General features: G+C 33.2%; 2 protein-coding genes across 2 annotated transcripts in view; one reads left to right on the top strand and one right to left on the bottom strand.

Annotated features, from left to right (window-relative positions):
• On the top strand, positions 1 to 6069 carry LOC132726124 (sushi, von Willebrand factor type A, EGF and pentraxin domain-containing protein 1-like). The gene is made up of 7 exons (XM_060711395.1): positions 1 to 213; positions 689 to 882; positions 1302 to 1478; positions 2910 to 3023; positions 3856 to 4101; positions 4519 to 4716; positions 4972 to 6069. Exons 1-7 carry the CDS (start codon positions 47 to 49, stop codon positions 5187 to 5189), a joined length of 1314 nt encoding a protein of 437 aa, XP_060567378.1. The 5' UTR covers positions 1 to 46; the 3' UTR covers positions 5190 to 6069.
• Positions 6070 to 6852: 783 nt separating this feature from the next.
• LOC132726120 (cell adhesion molecule DSCAM-like) overlaps positions 6853 to 21648 on the bottom strand; it is a 43999-nt gene continuing 29203 nt past the window's right edge. Inside the window, exons 21-32 of the mRNA XM_060711391.1 lie at positions 21307 to 21538; positions 20898 to 20968; positions 19931 to 20055; positions 18906 to 19018; positions 15959 to 16429; positions 15260 to 15412; positions 14405 to 14632; positions 13774 to 13840; positions 12598 to 12703; positions 11963 to 12044; positions 11097 to 11242; positions 6853 to 10410 (exon numbers count right to left, since the gene is read on the bottom strand). Coding sequence (XP_060567374.1) covers positions 10243 to 10410; positions 11097 to 11242; positions 11963 to 12044; positions 12598 to 12703; positions 13774 to 13840; positions 14405 to 14632; positions 15260 to 15412; positions 15959 to 16429; positions 18906 to 19018; positions 19931 to 20055; positions 20898 to 20968; positions 21307 to 21538 — 1962 coding nt within the window. The 3' untranslated portion in view covers positions 6853 to 10242. The remainder of the gene's footprint in view (positions 10411 to 11096; positions 11243 to 11962; positions 12045 to 12597; positions 12704 to 13773; positions 13841 to 14404; positions 14633 to 15259; positions 15413 to 15958; positions 16430 to 18905; positions 19019 to 19930; positions 20056 to 20897; positions 20969 to 21306; positions 21539 to 21648) is intronic.

Below are 21648 nucleotides of genomic sequence, written 5' to 3'. Positions count from 1 at the left end.
TGTTGTTGATGATGATGATGATGATGATGATGATGCACAGTACATTATGTATTACAGTATGTTATACACTGTGGTATACCTGACACCGGTAGTACTGGTTCTGTTTTATGGTGTAACTGACGCCGCTCAAGCTTCCACCTGGGAGTACTGTAATTGCACATTTACAGAGTGGCAGACATGGGGAGACTGTACTGAGGAATGTTTCGGACAAAGGTAACTGCACAAATCTTGAGTCCGTAAGATTATAAGAAGAATAATTAAGCTGTATAAAATCACAAGTATTTGCCAAATACGAGTAGATCACTAATACACGCAGATACATGTAGGCAATGTTAAATATAGTTAAGCAAAGGTAACCCAATATAAATTTTTATCATTATTTATAGTTTTGCTAAATGTTACCACTGTATAAATAGTGAAAAAAACATTTCTGGATTTACATTATTTAATCTATCAATGTTAATCCAGTATAAATTATTTATGATATAGAAATGTTAAACCAGTAAATATGTTTATCACTTTTTTATAATTTAACAATGCTGTCTCCTAAAAATGCATAAAGTTTCTATAATTGGACTGTTAATATGTTACACATTTGAAATTCAATGCAAATGTTGGTTCATGAACTCAACACCTCATTGGTTGCGTACTATATATCATGATATTCTGATAAATTATGACACTTCAGAGTAAGGGAACGAGGTGCAACATATGATGATGAAAAAGATGGATGTAACAGTTTCACAGACTGTGCCACACCGGATGAACGTTTTGAATGGGGAAGTTGTAACACCGTGTGTGAAAACAACGGGTCTCCGACTGGAAATCTCACATTCCCCTGCACATGCGCATTAGGCTACTACGGCTCGTGCTGTACACTGAGTAAGCGTACCTTAGGTTTCTAAATCATGCCAACAACTTTACATTAGTACAAACTAGTCCCAAGACTAAAGATTGTTTTTCTTCATTTAATTAAAGCCATATATGTTAACTGCATAACTATCACAAAACCTGTAAATATAGGCCTTCAAAAGGAGAGGTCATATATGACCTTTACAGACAAGTGGTGCTTATTCGGAGTTCCCTCTGTTGTATTCTTATCAATAAAGGTTTGTCAAAGAGCGGTCATTATTTACAGGGCGGCCTTTATTCGGAGGTTTGACAGACTAGCAAATCTGCAAAGAAATAAATTTCATAGAGTATGGTTGATCAATATAATGAAAACCAAAGTTGTATCTATGTATCATGGATACTTAAAAATGAAAGATTTATTGGTTTGTTCATATTTCAACTACAAACAGGAGTTGACTGCGGGGAACCAGAAGGCATCATCAACGGTTTAGTGAGTTTCACCACCACAGATTACGACAGCCCAGCCACCTATAGCTGTAACACATTGTACAACCTGACAAACGGTGACGAGGTGCGCTATTGCCAAGATAACTTCACGTGGGGCGGAATAATACCAGAATGTATTTGTATGTATTTTTAGAATACTCGTATGCACATGTTTTTTTTCTTAAAACTAAATTATAAAACACCGTTTGATAAACTTAATTTATGAATGTTCGTATAAATTGTATTCCATAACAAAATCATTGACATCTCAGCTTACTTATTTATTTATCTATCTATCTATCTATCTATCTATCTATCTATCTATCTATCTATCTATCTATCTATCTATCTATCTATCTATCTATCTATCTATCTATCTATCTATCTATCTACTATCTATCTATCTATCTATCTATCTATCTATCTATCTATCTATCTATCTATCTATCTATCTATCTATCTATCTATCTATCTATCTATCTATCTATCTATCTATCTATCTATCTATCTATCTATCTATCTATCTATCTATCTATCTATCTATCTATCTATCTATCTATCTATCTATCTATCTATCTATCTATCTATCTATCTATCTATCTATCTATCTATCTATCTATCTATCTATCTATCTATCTATCTATCTATCTATCTATCTATCTATCTATCTATCTATCTATCTATCTATCTATCTATCTATCTATCTATCTATCTATCTATCTATCTATCTATCTATCTATCTATCTATCTATCTATCTATCTATCTATCTATCTATCTATCTATCTATCTATCTATCTCTATCTATCTATCTATCTATCTATCTATCTATCTATCTATCTATCTATCTATCTATCTATCTATCTATCTATCTATCTATCTATCTATCTATCTATCTATCTATCTATCTATCTATCTATCTATCTATCTATCTATCTATCTATCTATCTATCTATCTATCTATCTATCTATCTATCTATCTATCTATCTATCTATCTATCTATCTATCTATCTATCTATCTATCTATCTATCTATCTATCTATCTATCTATCTATCTATCTATCTATCTATCTATCTATCTATCTATCTATCTATCTATCTATCTATCTATCTATCTATCTATCTATCTATCTATCTATCTATCTATCTATCTATCTATCTATCTATCTATCTATCTATCTATCTATCTATCTATCTATCTATCTATCTATCTATCTATCTATCTATCTATCTATCTATCTATCTATCTATCTATCTATCTATCTATCTATCTATCTATCTATCTATCTATCTATCTATCTATCTATCTATCTATCTATCTATCTATCTATCTATCTATCTATCTATCTATCTATCTATCTATCTATCTATCTATCTATCTATCTATCTATCTATCTATCTATCTATCTATCTATCTATCTATCTATCTATCTATCTATCTATCTATCTATCTATCTATCTATCTATCTATCTATCTATCTATCTATCTATCTATCTATCTATCTATCTCTCATCTATCTATCTATCTATCTATCTATAACTTGTGTTCACTGTATAAGCGCTTTATTCTAGCGGTAGACCATTGCAGTAGTACACCGTGTATGAACAGCGCCACGTGTGTTGATCTTATTGGCGACTTCCGGTGTGACTGTGATCAAGGGTGGACTGGTGATATCTGTGACGTAGGTAAGACCACTTGTTGCATTTTTGACACTCATGGAACACTTTTTGTAAAAACATACAATCAAAAATAAAATCTTTGTTTATCATCATCGAAAGCTATTGTTAACATAACTTTAAATGTCGCTTTTATTTTGACGTTGCGACGGTAAACATGTCTAGCAGTACTATAAAACCTGCTCACTGAAGTCTCTTTAGCTAGTTATTACCCGTCCGATGAATTTAAACTGCGATTTAAAACAAACGATACATTGAATATCAAGATTTTATTGTAAATCTATCTAATATGTCTTTGATAAGTTTTCAATATTCCATCTTTGAACTATTAATGTACTTCTTTACATCTTTGAGTCCATGGAAATATGTACACATATATAATAATTTCAAATACATAAAAAGACTTACAGCGTTTATTAGCATGTCAATTTTAAAGACCTTTGATAGACAAGTGAATTAAAAATTTTGTCTCCACTTTTAAACGAAAGGTGGTATCATGTACGTATAAAGGTGTGGTTTTAAGCATTCATTTGAGTCGTGTCACGAAAAAAACCAACATAATGGGTTTGCGACCAGCATGGATCCAGACCAGTCTGCGCATCCGCGCATTCTGATCATGATCAGGATCCATGCTGTTCGCTTTCAGTTTCTCTACTTGTAATAGCGTTTGTAAGCGAACAGCATGGATCCTGATCAGACTGCGCGAATGCGCAGGCTGGTCTGGATCCATGCTGGTCGCAAAACTATTATGTTGGTTTTGTCGTGACGTGGCTCATTTATTCCACAGAGATAAATTGTCAGTATTATGGTGTCTATGATGCTTTTTACATTTCTATAAAAGATATACAGCCCCCAGTTGTAGATGGATGTCCCGAGAATGTAGAATTGAACGCTACACAATCTACAGCTTTGTATACCTGGATAGACCCTGTGTTCACAGACCCTATGGGAACGGAATTGAACATCACTTCAAGTCATGCCTCCTCTACATACAGGTTTCCCTGGGGTGATCATACTGTCAGCTACTTGGCAACAAAACTGTTGAATGGCCTGCAAACAAACTGTTCCTTCAACGTCAAAGTTAGGCGTAAGTATGTCAGTTACATGATTGTGATCAAATTTCACAATATCCCCGATCCAAGTATCCTCCAAGGCATACTCCGCTTTGATAGGGCTTTCTGGAAAACAATTTTCTCGGCATTTCCGAAAATTATTCGTACAAATAGAAATACTAGAAGATTATGTTCAGAATAACGGTTGACAAATTGTTTCAAGTTTGCCATGCGCCAAAGCCATGAAAAAATGTTACAGTATAGGTTAAATTTAGTCGGAGTGTATAAAAAATCTTTAATTAGAGAAGGGAACATACAAAGTTTACACATTGAAAAGAACCATCTACAAAAAATATTATCCTCTTGTTGGTTGATCTAATCATTCATAAATACAGTCATGTAGTATTTTGGTTTTAAAGACTAGAACAGTATACTGTGGGATTTCCTTCCAGCTACCCCTTGCGACGATCTGAATATTCCTGTGCACGGTGCACGGATGTGTAACGGGTGGCGGACGGATTATGGGCGTTTCTGCATGATGTCCTGTCTACAGAATTACACACTTGGCCCCGCCTACAGCTTCCGGACATGGCGCACGTGCGGTGCTACTGGAACATGGGTGCCGTCTGTTCAATTTCCCGACTGTTCATGTATGTCAAATTTTTCATCTAGATCAATATTTTATTTTCTTTAAACTCTAAACAAATATAAATGCTGTATTAATATTTATTTCATACTAAGATCAACTTGATTGAAAATTGAGTTTAATATGGCATGTTCTTTAAGTAATATAGAATATACCCGTGAATTAAATTAATCTGAGAATGTAATATATTTTCCGACTTTAAATTCACGTTATTTGATAATTTCCTTATTAGATATACATGCAGATCATCTTTTTCCAGTGCGTGTGTACTCCGTGGAAGACGCAGTGTTCTATCAACCGGAATACGAGAGTCACGTGCACGAGAGTTCATGTACGGACGCCAACACACAGTCGGCTCTAAAACAACTTTACATTACCAAACTTAACCAGCATTTTGGTCTCTCGTCTTTCTGCTCCAATAATCAAGCTGATTGTACCGCAGATAATGTCGAGGTGGAATGTTATAATGACGTCTGAAACAGAATAATAGAGCAAAACATTTCTTGCAGAAAATTTGACAATATAAATTTCATAATTAGCTAAAGCTCATCTTTTCGACCTTAGGCATTCAAATTCGTATCACTAACTTAATCAAATAGACTGAAATTCTTTATCTCGGAAAACCATTCATTCATTATGATGCTAAATCAAACGCTAGGTTTCATCAGGAAGAGAAATACCCTGGTTTCGTTATATTCTCGTGTATTACTATTGTAAGTGACAAAAAGTGTGAAAAATCTACTTCAAGGTTAAAAGATGAAGGAGAAGAATTTAGTTAATTCATACCATATATTATGGTGTTTACTGAATTGATCATCTTGGACGAACTTCATTAACTGAAAAGCGATAACTTACATTTTTGTTTGCTTGTTTGGTGCACCAACACAGTGTATGTCATTTGGCGCAGAAAAAGGAAAACTGATTTTGGCTAACCTCGTTGTTTACAAGCTTACAAAGCAACACCAGGCGTCAAAACCACCTCACCTACTGGAGCTAAGAAAGGGCTTAAAAAACATTGAAAGAGCCAGTGAATACTTATTGACACATGCTTCATGTTAAAGTAAAATTATGCTCATTTTGTTTGTTGTAAAGTTTATCTAAAAAGGGGATGGACTTCAGAAGAATACCTATCATAACGGTAGTTGACCCATTTATTGATATGGCAAATGTGATACAAAAATTCCAAATTCTTAGTTTCTGTTTGGCTAAAACTATCAGCATGTCATTCTATTGCAGCCAACAGAAGTACACTCAGGTGACTTACAAATCAATCATATGATATGTGTACAGAAACTGTAAGTGAAAGCTACGAGGTTCAATGTACAATGTATATAGCAAAAATAATCATCCAAAATTGTTTTTGGTTGGGTTTTACGTCGCAAAATAGGTTATAAGGCGACTTTTAACTCAGTTTTAAGTATTAATGGTGGAGGAAGATCTAAAGAGCCCCCTTCCCCTGTGCATTATTTCAGGCAAACGGGCCTCTAAGTAGAACCACCAACGTTCCTTAACATGTAGCTGGATAATTTCATCACAAGAAATAATCAAGTCCCTGACAGCAACCGAACCAACAGTAGTAAGGGGAAAATGGTTTGAAACACCTTACCCCACTCGGCCATGGACCCCCCTCCCCCCTTCAAAAGAAATCATCCAAACTTAAACACAAGTAAGTAAGTAAGTGAATACTTTACATGTATTTAATGTAGCAACAAAGTTTGGCAAGCCCAGTCTTCCAAGTGAGCCTAAGGAAAGGACACTCAAAATATTGAATATTGTATAATATTTATTCCTTGCAAGTAAAATTACAATAAACCGTACATAAACACAAAGTGTAACACAATGTTTACAAAAATATATTAATGATATCTTAAATACAGTGAGTATATATTAAATAACCTGGTTATCACTACAGGTTATTGGGTATTATCCTAATGTTTTACCCTTTAACATGTAAATTTAACATTATTAAATATATCACAATCACATGTAGTAGTTTAAATGATATAAACAAAACTTTGCAGGTGGGATATAAGTATATATTTCATTTTATCTATAATCATAGATTATATGCATAACATTTAACAGTTTGATAAGGAGATAAAAGATACATACTGCACTGTTAAGAAACCTGAAAATAGCGGAATATCTACATCCAATGTTATATATAAAACTTTTTTTTTGGATGCTTACTCCTTTTATTATGTCAAGTTTCTATGAAGAAATCAATTACTGTTTAAAATTATCTTTCAAGTCTTTGATAAAACTGGTACCTATATATAAGTATTTATGAATATATAAATATTCTGCTACATTCCTTGACACATCAAATAAATTGAAAAATATACGTCTTTTTCTGGGCATTTTAAATCTTTTTCACACTTGACATCAGACTTAATCAAACTGGGTCACCAATTTTCAGTTTTGAACTTTGGCAAAAATGAGAACCTGCATGAGCATTATATTTAGCAAAACCTAGCTGGAAAGATTTCCCAAAAAGTTGATGACAGTAAATCAAGATTCAATGTCCATGAGGAGTATTTTTAATCCTTAACACACCATAAATATGATTTAACTGGGCTTGCACATCTTCAAATCATTCTAACAGAAAATTGAAAAAATAGACTGAAAAGCGACCAGTACTGACCACGATCAGACAGTAGAGATGTGAGGGCTGATCTTGGTCTGCACTGGTTGCTTGGGTTGTCACCAGAAGGCTTAAGGTAAATAACATAAACAAATGATAATATTCATTATGTAAAACTGATAATAATGATATTTAAACACAGTATTAGGATACTTTATGTATGTATTATATCTGAATTAAATAACTAGAATTGAAAGTTAATAAGGCCCAGCCTTTCACAAAACAAGCAAAAAACAATTTCAGTAACAACACAGTAGCTAAACAAGAGAGAAAAAAAAACAGAACACAAGTCTGCAAGTGGTTGATTTGAAATGCAACCAGTCACCTGCTTAAAGTTTTAGACTGGTCAACAATAATAATAAGTTAAATAACACTTGACACTACAGCTTTGTTCAAAATTATTATTTTTGCATGAATTACAATAATGTCATAGTTAGATTGGCAAAAATACAACAATATTGTAAATGAACTTGTAAACTTTCCCTTTCCCTTTTGGCAAAAAAACCCAACAAAAAAACCAAAAAAAACCCAAATAACAATAGCTCTATCTGAAAATATTAACATTTTCTTGGCTTCTATAACACATTGTTTTGTCACTTAACTTTGAAATTAATCTGAAGTTTTTTTAAGACTGCAACATTTTAATATTTCAATTCAAAATAACATAATGTTCTTTTTTGTTGTTGTTTTTTTTAAATAACAAAACAAAAGGGAATTGCCTGAGTTTTTTTATTAATCGATTTTCTTTTAAACACATATTTATTTGTGCCTGATTTTGATGAAAATTTAAGGTTTATTTGAACCATTTTGTTTACACTCAAAACTAGTTAAGAACACAATACTGTACAGAACACACAAAGAACACATGAACACTAAAAGACTAGTACGAGAGTATTAAACATATCAAGGTGATGACAGTTACGTATGAATATCTGAGTATTTATGTACATGATGTACAAATGTAAAAAAAAATCAATACAAATATAATTAAAACACAACCATAAATGCATTCTTCAATGTTAAAGATAACTTTGAAAAAGTTACATGGTTCAGTATACAGTGAAAACTGTGTTAAGCAGCCCAGCCAAGGGATGCAGTCATTTTGGTGCTTAAGACAGGTTGTTGCTGAGAGTTATATAGCATAAAACCATTTATATTCTGTAATATAAACAGTCAAAAAATCTGTAAAAGAAAATTTTTAACATGCTTATCTATGAATATTATCTGTTACAGATTTGTAGTGTCAAAAAAACTATATTTTGTTAAATTCATGATAAAATTATCAAAATACAAGGTCACAGTTGCACAACTACATTAAAATGCAGTTGTGAAGGAATTTATCATCAACAAATGAAAATGTGGTCAGAAATACACCCCATAAACATAAATAAAATATGCATGATTAATGGAAACACTAACATATTTGTACATGTACATATCATGTTAAATTGTAACAAAATTCAAAACATTTGGCAGAACTATTTTTTCTTAAACATGATTTGATGACAACAGGCATTACACAACTAAAATCAATCAAAAAAGTATGAAATAAAATAAGTTCATTTTGCATGCAAGATCAAATTAAATTTTACTTATTTACACCAGCTGTTATATTTTAACTTGTTGCCTTGCAGCATTAAAAAATATTGCATCAACACAGTACAGGTCTTATGACAACTTTTAAGCTTTACAGGTTAAGAAAGACATCAGATGCCCCTTCGTGCATTATTTCAGGCACAAACAGGCACCTGAATAAAGCCACCGACGTTCAGTAAGCTAGCTTGATAGCTTTCTCACATGAAAGAATTTGCAGATGCTGGCGCGGATCAAATCTACAGTAGTGAGGGGCAAGTGGTTTGAAATAAACAACCTTGACCACTCAACCATAGATCCCTCTAACTTGTCTTCACATTTTGATATATATTCCAATCTTACATGCAATACAAGCAAATATCCATAATATATTACAAAACACCTGCTTTGTTTAACATGAATATGCAGCAGTCAAGTACATATGTAAATAGATTAAATAAACATCACAAAATTAATGTTATGAAAATCACATGAAAAATTGATAAAGTTTGATAAACTTTCTGCATTAGTGAGCATTATAATAATGGAATGTAAAAAAAGTTAAACTTTCATATTTCTTTTGCATATACATGCTTGCAATTTCATCTGTGTACATATAATTCCTTACCTTTACCATGCTAAATATCTTATCTTAAACGACTTGTCAATCTTTCAATCTAGACAAACCATTCATTAACTTTTAGGGAAAATTTCAAATATATGTAATGACCGGATAGCGAACAGTGCAGACCATAATCAGACGACACAGATGTGCCTGCTAATCTTGGTCTGCACTGAAAGCATTAGAAAAATAAATTGCCAAAGGCAGTTTATGGGCAAAATAAAATTATTAAATTATATTTGTTCTATTCCTAATCCTAATTTAAAATGAGCAAATTAATCGTTTAATATGGCAATGGTAAACAGAACAATATACTAGTACTAGAGTAATTCATAAAACTCTTATTACTCAATCCCTAAAATTGTTTAGGGATTCTTAACTACTCTATATCAGAGAATATTCTCTATCTCGAGCATTAATCATATTAAACGTTTTGACATTTTCTGTATTTATAACATATAAAATAACGAAATCCTAGTGTATTTATAGCATATCCTAATTCTGGAACATTTCACCTTCCGATAAAGATAAGAATACACAATAGTTCGCATAGGAGTGTCTCCTTTTGTTAATTTTCACTTTTAGTAGGAACGGAAAAGTTTCAATTCCGGTTTTAATTGATTTTTTTTTATCTGACTTTCTGTCAAAATCATCTTGCTATTTCTATTATTGAGTAATGACTCAACCTGAGATCACAGTGCAGTTCTTTCATTATATATCACCTCAACCTCATTGTTAATCAGCGAGGATTTGTCCGTCTGTGAGAGGCCTGGAGGTAGCGCACTGTTTCTGAGCCTTGCTATAGCAGCTGCATCAGAACTTTTCATTTTATTCTTCCTCTTTAGAGTACTTTCACCAGCCTAAAATTATTAAAATACATCAATTATACATTTTTGATACAACACATCACGAGTACATAGTTGATAATATTAAATAATCCAATCATACATTACATACATGTATGGATAATACATAAAATATTCTATTCTGAAATAATGCACAGAAGGGCACCTGAGGTCTTCCACCACTAATTCTTGCAAAGCTGGAATGTCGCCATATGACCTATACTGTGTGACGTAGAAACAATCTTTCAATATGGAAAAAAAACCAATTGATTATTTTTAGGTACTAGTATTCTGAAAAGAATGTCATGGTTACTCACATTGACTTAATGTCAGTAGATTATATTTAGTTGGGTTTTACATCGCACCAACACAGTTTAGGTCATATGGCAGCTTTATTGGTAAAGAAATACCTCAGGTGCCCTTCTGTGCATTATTTTAAGCACAAGCAGTAGACCCAACAACATCTTTAAGCTAGCTGAATAGCTTCTACTACAATCTTTCTACAATCCAAAGTCTCTGGTTGGACTAAAAACATATAGTGGTGAGGGGCAAGTAGTTTAAAGTCAACAACCTTACCTATCCAGCAAAAATTGCACCCACATTATGTTTGACATTTACCTGAGCATAGAGGGTATCCTCTGATGAGAATGCCATGCTGACAGAGATTGACTCAAGGTCACTAGATTATGCTACACATTTACCTGAGCATAGAGGGTATCCTCTGATGAGAATGCCATGCTGACAGAGATTGACTCAAGGTCACTGGATGATGGCTCTTCATAGTATGCTGGATTACTCTTTACTGTGTTAGGAGCTGCTAGTCCAGAGTAAGATGGATTTTCTAAACCTTTGTAAATAAAAAAGCATCTTAAATGTACCAAAAAATAACAATTTTATATAACTTAAATTAAAGATACTGTTTTATTATGTGTTACCTATATTTAAATTCTTCTTAATGTTTTCCTTATCCTTGTGGTTCCAACAAAATAATGCATTAAATAATTACGAAACAATCTCTCATATTATAAGAAACTAAACAATATTCATTAATTTTTCTCTTTTTTTCCAATTATTTAGAATTTGTAAAGAATTACATAATACACATGTAATACTTTATTTAATTCAAATATGTAAAAATCAGTAAGAAAAGAAAAATCCGTATTTGCTTCAATATTAAGCCACATATGAATATTAAAGGTGACATATGATTTAAACTAGCACCTGCAATCAGATAACTATTGCCCGATAGTTTTTAAACAAAGAATGCAACATTCCCTGGCAGGAATTGAACCAATCACCTCTTGAGGTTGCATGAAGTTTTTTTTTTAGATTTGTCTCAAATATCATTTTCATCGGTCAATATACTTTCTGTGCTGATTTCTGACCAATCAGATAGCTAAGATCAAAGTTTTGAGCTGAGAAAAATTCTTTAAAACCTTTGATCCACGTTTTTTAGTCAGCAAACCTGGTGCGACTTTCAAAACCTGATAGACTGTGAAAAATAACAGTTAACACTTGTCCTAGTATAAATTCAGTCAATTGTGATAATAATCTACAAAATACATACCTAGATAAGATTCATTGCCACGACGACCATGAGTTGACACTGTAGTAGTACTCTCTTCTGTCATGTATGACCTATTTGCACTCTGTAATAACAAACATACTATATACATGTTAAATGTCATAAAACAAAGAAAAAATATTTTTGAAATGCAACCACACCAACTGACATTTTTCTGACATGACTTAAAGTGCTAAAATGAATGAAATATAATCATGTTTTGACATTTAATACATGTTGTAATATGCATTTCTGAGTGTCGTTTTCTATCCATAAATTTTATAATCTAAATTTTTATAGGGCTGAAGTCCAAAATGACTGTCTCAAATGCATCACTGAGGGCCACTTCAAAACGTTAAAAGGCACTTTTTTTGTGTGTGATAAACCAAAACCAACAGTGTAAATTTAAAACAAACCATCTCAGAAATTTTTTAATAGAAGCACAATTTTTATTGACACAATGTCAAAGAAGAGAATACAATTTAGAATAACTAAATTTTATTTAAGCATAACTATGAGACAAGATCTGGCAGTTTATGTTCATCATGATGTCATTATGTAGAATATGTTGTAGCCAAAGAAAGGTGCAACCTCTGTAACCCTGTAACCCATGACCCCTCGTTTGACAGACAGTTTACCTGGTTATACTGATGACGTTGAGGTGACTGAAATCTGACCTCATCACCGTAGATATCTACAGAATCTGTTCCATCTTCTGCTGCCACTGCTATAGCTGGGGTATTACTGTAATCATGATAAAATAGCTGGGGTATTACTGTAATCATGATAAAATAGCTGGGGTATTACTGTAATTCATGATAAAATAGCTGGGGTATTACTGTAATCATGATAAAATAGCTGGGGTATTACTGTAATCATGATAAAATAGCTGGGGTATTACTGTAATCATGATAAAATAGCTGGGGTATTACTGTAATCATGATAAAATAGCTGGGGTATTACTGTAATCATGATAAAATAGCTGGGGTATTACTGTAATCATGATAAAATAGCTGGGGTATTACTGTAATCATGATAAAATAGCTGGGGTATTACTGTAATCATGATAAAATAGCTGGGGTATTACTGTAATCATGATAAAATAGCTGGGGTATTACTGTAATCATGATAAAATAGCTGGGGTATTACTGTAATCATGATAAAATAGCTGGGGTATTACTGTAATCATGATAAAAGAGAAGTTTATCAACTGTAATCATGATAAAAGAGAAGTGTTATAAACTGTAATCATGATAAAAGAGAAGTTTATCAACTGTTTTAAGGTATAATATATAGAGGATATTGAATGAGTGTAAGTTCAAAACTGAATTTATTGCACGAGTTGAATAAAATTATATTATGCGAGCCTCTGGCGAGCATAATATCATGAGTGCAATAAATTCAGTAATGAACTTACACAAATTTAATATTCTATTTATCACATACCCAAAATAAAGATCGCTTAAAGTGAAATAAGAGTCATTTTTCATTGACGCGCCTATAGTATAACATTTACATATTTAGCGCGTCTTTACACTATGTTTGTATAACGCTAATTATGACGTCACATCCATGCAATACCATTTTTTCAGAGTCCAAAAATCGGCACGGTGTGTGCTAAAAATCCTTAAACTATGGTGCTTACAGTTTACTTACAAGTTGTTAGCAATACTTTTATCATTGGCAACTTAATAACTTTTAAATGTTAATAATTCTGAAAAGAAGAAAAGTGAAGGAGAAATAAATAAATATAATTTATGTAAATAATACTGGAACTATTTCAAAGGAAAAAAATAAAGTAACTATGCACTTACCTAGGTCTATCTAATTGACCGTACATGTTGTTTGCATTTGTATCTTCAAGAGTTTCCTCTGCTATTACTAAAACATACAACCAAACATTACAAACATTTTAGCAAATTTCTGATAAAAAAAACATGTGCTGAACACAGGGTCTGATCTTGCTAATTTTAGGTTCATACAGATAAGAATTAATCTAGCAAATATAAGTGTATGTGCCAAGTATAGAATTTGATCTTGCAAATATGAGGTTCATGACTGCCACATGCAGGATTTTATTTTGCAAATATGATGTTCTTGTGCCACCTATAGAATTTGATCAAGCTGTATATTCAACAACAACTCTATCAGATCATCAAAATTATTAAAAGCTGCAAGCCTGCAGATGAACCAAAATATTTTAATGACTGATTTTTCAGTATTTATCACCATATTTTCCCTTGTATCTAATGCATTAAGGGCTATTTTTGCATATTCTGACCTATTTTTGCTATTTCCAAGATTCCAAGTGTCATTTGCACTGTGTAAGTTATTATCTTTGTTCACTTGACAATATTTTACATTTGAATACAAAAATTGTCATGAAAATTAGCAAGAATCTGGAGGCACGCTGCTTTAAAATGAGACCATCAAGAAAAAGTTTACCTTTTGATTTCTCGTCAGACTGAGATCTCCGCCTCATACACAAGCATCCACCAACCAGGATTATAATCACCAGCAGTAAGAAGCCTGATACCCCACCCCCTATAATCACTGGTAGATTGAGAGGTTCTGTTTCCTCATCTGTCTTCATTAATGGACGGTTGGTTACCGATGGCCTAGTAACCGGAGGTACAGGACGCTTTGTCGTCCTAGGGGTAGGCGGAGCATTTGCTGAAATACAAAATGTAAAAAGAAAATATTTTTGCTGAGTCATGGACTGTATTTGACACCACTTGGCACTGCTATTTTACACTAGCACAGATAATAAAAGACTATCGAATACAAAAAAAGGTGTCTGAGAAAATAAGTCCTACAGTTAGTTGCCTGAGGAAGCTATCCGGCAAACTTACAGAACATCGGTGGTTCTACTCAGGAACCAGTTTGTGCCTGAAATAATGCACAGAAGGGCACATGAGGTCTTCCTCCACCAGATAAGCTGGAACTCACCATATGACCTACACTATGTTGTGCAATGTAAACCCCACAAAAATAACCCCAAATAATAACAAGTTGCGAAAATTTTAAGCTTAAAACTGTCCAACACACTAATAAATTCAAACACAAGACTATTCCATTACACAAAATCAGTACTGAAAAAGTTCAAGGAAAACAAAGAAAATGTGTTCAGTAAATAGATATGTAAACAAAAATAAATGTGAAGAAAATAGATTGTCATCTTAGATAGGTAACGGATTAATTCCTATTATGTATTTCATAATACATGTAGATGGAAACCCCTTACTGTACTAAGGTAGTGAAATGTGTTAAGAAATTTTTTTTACTAAAATACCAACTTACCTGTGATAGCTTCTATGGTGGTATAAGGACCGAACCCTGCCACTGTTGCTGCTGATACTGATATGTTATAGATGTGTCCTGATTCTAGGTCAGATATTGTAACTGATGTTTTACTAGTTGTCATGTTTAATACATATATTGATATGTGTTTATCTGTAAATATAATCATATACATGTTTAAGCAAGAGGCATACATGGCCAGGTAGATAAGGTTGTTGACTTCAAACTACTTGCCCCTCACCCCTGTGAGTTCAAATCCTGCCAGGGACTTTGGATTCTTTCATGTAAAGAAACTATCCAGAGAGCTTATGGAATGTCAATGGTTCTAATCAGGTGTCTGTCCCTGTCTGAAATAAAGCACAGAAGGGCACCCGAGGTCTTCTTCCACCATACAAATGTAAGTAAAGCTAAAAAGTCGCCATATAACCTATACCATGTTGGTGTGACGTCAACCCAACCCCAAAAAATAATAAATGTATAAGCAGGGCTAATTTCAAAATAATGCATGTAGTTTGTTCCTAGACTATCCCTGCATGTCTCTAGGTCCATTTTTTTATTTCATAATATTATAACAGGTTTTGAAGAACTTTTGGAGAGAATCATATGGGAATGAAATTAGACAATGTTCTAGAATAATTCATCGGTCAAGTCATGAAATTTAACAAACATCAAATCATTTAGTTAAACAAAAATACAAACCTGATAATAGATGTATCACAAAATTTCTAAGATTCAAACATAATTCACCAAGTCTGATTTGTTCATTTTCCATCCAATCAAACACTACATTACTTGATATATTCTTAATTTGTAACACTTCCTCTGATTGGATGATATCAGTTATATTCTCCACTTGATTATTTAAGGTTTCATTGTGCAGAATAATATCACAGAGGGCAGCCAGAGGCTGAAATATATCTTCTGTCAAAGAATCATCAAAAGTTCTAAAAATATCATCCAATAAACTTGTGCTATTTAATATCTCATCAATGTGCTCTTCAATGATTGGCTGAGATGGTGGAAAAGGTGTGGTAACAACTACAGGACCAATGGAATGATACAAAATGAGGTATTTAGTGATGATGCCATTTGTCACGGCTGGCGGTTTCCATGACAACCTCAAACTTGTTGGTGTTGCTGAAAAGTCAAGGTCAACAACAGAACCAGGATCTGCAAATACAGGAAAATAAACTATGATAATTCATATAAAAAAATATCTCAGAAAAAAACATGGCAAAGAAGGCAAGTTCATTTTACAATAAGAGCTGTTTGTAAGACAGTGCACTTGACTATTCTCAGTGCTTGACAGTAAAAATAGGGCTTAAATCTATATAAAGGCAACTGAGAGTTATGGGACCTGTGTCCAACATGTGTAAAAATCTTAGAGAACAAGTGTGTGAAGTTTCAACCAACAAAATATGTTTGTAAAACATGTATGCCCCCTACCAGCAGCCAATTAGTCATGTGATAAGGTTATTATGCATGACTTCTGACCCAGTGATCAAACAATTATTAAGGGTTATCAAGTATCTACTGGTCATGACCTTGACCTTGACCCAAAACTCAATAGGGGTCATCTGCTGGTCACGACCAATCATCATACAAAGTTTGAAGTTCCTAGGCCTAAGGGTTCTTTTATTATTGATCGGAAACCGTTTAAATATACAAGGACAATGTAACCTTGACCTTTGACCCCAAAATCAATAGGGGTCATCTGCTGGTCATGACCAATCACCATGCCAAGTCTGAAGTTCCTAGGCCGCGGCGTTCTTTAGTAATTGATCAGAAACCGTTTTTACTTAGAAGGTCAATGTGACCTTGACCTTTGACCCCTTGATCCCAAAATCAATAGGGGTAATCTGCTGGTCATGACAAATCACCATACCAAGTTTGAAGTTCCTAGGCCTGAGCGTTCTTAAGTTATTGATCAGAAACCGTTTTTACTTACAAGGTCAATGTGACCTTACCTTTGACCCCTTGACCCAAAACTCAATAGGGGTCATCTGCTGGTCACGACCAATCATCATACAAACTTTGAAGTTCCTAGGCCAAAGCGTTTTTAGTTAATTGATCAGAAACAGCTTTTGCCTACAAGGTCAATGTGACCTTGACCTTTGACCCCTTGACTTCAAAATCAATAGATCATCTGCTGGTCATGACCAATCACCATACCAAGTTTGAAGTTCCTAGGCCTAAGGTTTCTTAAGTTATTGATCGGAAAGCATTTTTACCTACAAGGTCAATGTGACCTTGCCCTTTGACCCCTTAACCCCAAAATCAATAGGGGTCATCTGCTGGTCATGACCAATCACCATACCAAGTTTGAAGTTCCTAGGCCTAAGTGTTCTTAAGTTATTGATCAGAAACCGTTTTTACTTACAAGATCCAACATCAATAGGGGTCATATTCTGATCATGACAAATCACCATATCAAGTTTGAAGTCCCTAGCCCTAAAGGTTCTTTCCTTATTGATCAGATTTTACCGTTTTTACCTACAAGTACAATGTGACCTTGACCTTTGACCCCTTTACCCTAAAATCAATAGGGGTCATCTGATTGGTCATAACCAATCACCATACCAAGTTTCAAGTTCCTAAGCCTAAGGGTTCTTTTGTTATTGATCGTTAACCGTTTTTACCCAAGAGGTCAATGTGACCTTGACCTTTGACCCCTTGACCCAAAATCTATAGGGGTCATCTACTGATCATAACCATTCACCATACCAAGTTTGAAGTTCCTAGGCCTAAGGGTTCTTAAGTTATTGATCGGAAAGCATTTTTACCTACAAGGTCAATGTGACCTTGCCCTTTGACCCCTTAACCCCAAAATCAATAGGGGTCATCTGCTGGTCATGACCAATCACCATACCAAGTTTGAAGTTCCTAGGCCTAAGCGTTCTTAAGTTATTGATCAGAAATCGTTTTTACTTACAAGGTCAATGTGACCTTGACCTTTGACCCCTTGACCCCAAAATCAATAGGGGTCATCTACTGATCATGACCAATCACCATACCAAGTTTGAAGTTCCTAGGCCATAAGGTTCTTTAGTTATTGATCGGAAACCGTTTTTGCTTACAAGGTCAATGTGACCTTGACCTTTGACCCCTTGACCCCAAAATCAATAGGGGTCATCTACTGGTCATGACCAATCACCATACCAAGTTTGAAGTTCCTAGGCCTAAGGGTTCTTTAGTTATCACTCGGAAACCATTTGGTCTACAGACCGACGGACCGACAAGTGCAAAGCAATATACCCCCTTTTCTTCGAAATGGGGGCATAATTACCTTTCATAGTTTTGAATACACCAACCATGCAAAAACATTACCAAAGGATGCAGACGATATGGACACTGACCTAAGTACAACAGCTCTCCCTATTCTTCCAATAGACAAGCTTAAAAGCATAGTAGGAGTTCTCTTTTATAACATTGTTTAAATTTGTTCAAAGTTCCGACACTTAATATGTTAGATGAAAATGATCACACTTGTAAACAACCATACATGTATAAGCCACTCTATGTTAACAGAAAGTTTAAATAACTTAAAACTAGAAAATTTACATGATGAATAAGACATATTGTTAAAATAATTGTGTCCAATGTTTGACACCATAACCAACTTTGTAATTAACTATCTTATACTTACAAGATTGGTCAGTTTTTATTGTAACATTGTCTGTGTTTGGTCCTATACCATCAGTAACTTGATTTGTAAATGCCCCTACATGTACACCATAGTCTGTGTAAGGGTCCAAATTCCTGGAAATATCCAAACAGACATAGATAAAAGTGCGCATCAAAATTGTTCAGAATATTACAGTGACATTATGTGGATTCAAGTGTAAATGGTGAGGGCACAGGTTCAACTCAAAATATCTTTACATTTTGCCTTCTGCATTGTGTTCAATTTTATATTTTACTATGAAAGAATAATAATGCATGCGACTACAGGAAATTTCTATACATAACATTCTGAATGTATCTGTGGCTGTCAATCTTTTTTAAGTGTGGGGCAGTCTTCTTATAATGTAGAGAGTTTTTACCTTAACGTTTTTCATTATAAATTATTGGTAAATCACCATGATAAAAGTAAATCTTTTGAAATATATTTACTAATTCAGATGAACTTGACAGCAAAAATATATGACCACAACGTAACTTTAATCCTTTTTATCTGTTGAATTTAACAATTGCAAACTTTAAAATGATTTTTTTTCTTCATTTATTTGTTTATAAAAAAAGGAAATAAAATAAAATTTGATCATTGAATTCTACACAAATTGTCATAATTTTGGACACATAATACTTAATATAATTACATCACTGACTTTAAGGGGTCATTTATATTTAAAATTTATGTTTGAAATTAAATAATAAGACTTTACTGACACACATAGTCCAACAACAAAATGTAATTTTGATAGAAATTCTTGTTAAAAAATACTTTAAAATGGTGCTACATTGTTCTTTGTTTGTAATACATGTCCTACAATATTTACTTGATTTTCCAAGAACAAGATTATGGTGAAACTTATAATGTGATAAAACTTATATATACATGAAGATTTATTCATACAATTTGATATATCCATCTACAAACATTGATCACAACAACAACAAAAAGAACAAGAGCAGCAGCAGCAGCAACAACAACAACAAAATATCCCTTACCTAATAATAGCAGCTAGATCAAGTATACCATTGGATATCAGCTGGGAGATATCACCATCTGGAAGCCTCCAGTACTGTACTATAAATCCTGATATATCACTGTTCCAGTCTTCAGGTGAAGGGGGCTATAATATTAGATATATTATTTTTTAGCCAGGTTATATGACAAATAGATAAACAGTAACCAAATTTCTTTTATGAGGGTCTTATCACAAACCACAAATTATATACAGCATAGAATCTGTCAAAAAAATCTTTATATCCAGTGAAGTTTCTTTATTTGAGATAAAAAATGAAAGTACTTCATAAATGAACAGTATAAATGGACAGCAGCCTTGTTTAATTTTTAGTTTAAAATACAACCATCACAATTATCCAATGAAAAGCAATGACATCTGCTGCTATTATAAGGAAATAATTAAGAACCTGTGTTACATTAGCGGTTAAACCTTAATAACATGAAGACAAAAATGCTTTTTTCATGTACTGTCATAAAAAATTAATACTATACAATCAATAACAATAGAAAGGTCAAATTGGTGTATAAGTAAATATATACAAGTATACACAGTTCATAAATGATTCATTTTAAGATCAACAGTTCATTCCCCTGCAATTTATTATATTGTCCTCATTTTCACCCTCATAAATGTATAAAACTATCCTACTGTTCAATAAGTCATGTTTGCCCTGTACATGCAGTGACCAGACATAAATGAAAACAAATCGTGAATTATTTTATTACTGTTTTCTACATATACATGTATATAGGAAAATATGTGTGAATCTTGTAACATCTTAATATAATGAAAATATTAAATTTGAGGTTTGACTTTCCTGCTTTCATGTTGAAGGGAACCACTGTGCACATAATTTCAGGCATGAAGAAATATATACAATATCAATATTTCAATTAATACTCACTCATTCCAAAAAAATTGTTTTATTTTAATATCTAACGACCAACCTGCCATTTGACCAAGATCGATGAAGCTGACTGGACCTCAACTGTCAAATTCAAAGGTGCTGAACCTGGAGCTAAAACAGATAAACAGTCTGGATAAGAAATATTTCAAAGCATATAATCAAGTTATAAAATGAGAACATTGTAATGGCCAAATAAACATGGAACCCAATCTCTGTCTCAGAAAAAAGGAAACTCTATGTTACTCTAATTCGTCTTTCTTTATGTGGGGGTAAGGAAGTCAGAACCCCTGTATACATGTATTTCATATAATTGAAGCAGAGAAAATATGCACTTTAAAAATAAAATGAAATCTGTAATAATATATATAAAAGTAGAAAATATACACAAGATTATACTGAATAATTTTTTCCCTGTTACTTAAATTTATGAATAAATCAGGGGAACTAACCTGTAGGAGATGTCCTTACAGTGACTGGTTCGCTTGCCTCCCCTTCTCCTCCAGCATTTTCTGGAATAACCTTTACCATATACAATGTCCAAGGTTCAAGGCCACTTATGTTTGCCTGAAGGTCAAGTGAATCAATGACCTCTTCACCTTCAGGTTTAGTCAAGTTGCTTAGCAACCAATATTTGACATAATAACGTTTTATTGGTCCATTCTGTTTCTGCTGTGGAACTGCCTACACGATAACAAGGAGAAGAAAAATCTATAGATAGAAAACAGGAATAAAACTAAACCTTACTTTCACTAAAATTATGAATGTATCCAATATCGTTAATGGACTTGTCC

The sequence above is a fragment of the Ruditapes philippinarum genome, unplaced genomic scaffold (genome assembly GCF_026571515.1).
Source record: "Ruditapes philippinarum isolate M1 unplaced genomic scaffold, ASM2657151v2 ctg3064_1_1_1_1, whole genome shotgun sequence".
Lineage (NCBI taxonomy): Eukaryota > Metazoa > Mollusca > Bivalvia > Venerida > Veneridae > Ruditapes > Ruditapes philippinarum.
This window is presented reverse-complemented; position numbering and strand designations above follow the sequence as displayed.

Coding starts and splice junctions, on each gene's coding strand:
- LOC132726124 (XM_060711395.1), top strand. CDS start 47: ATGTATTACAGTATGTTATACACTGTGGTATACCTGACACCGGTAGTA. Junction 3,024..3,855: donor TGGTGATATCTGTGACGTAG/GTAAGACCACTT, acceptor TTTCTATAAAAG/ATATACAGCCCCCAGTTGTA. Junction 4,102..4,518: donor CTTCAACGTCAAAGTTAGGC/GTAAGTATGTCA, acceptor ATTTCCTTCCAG/CTACCCCTTGCGACGATCTG.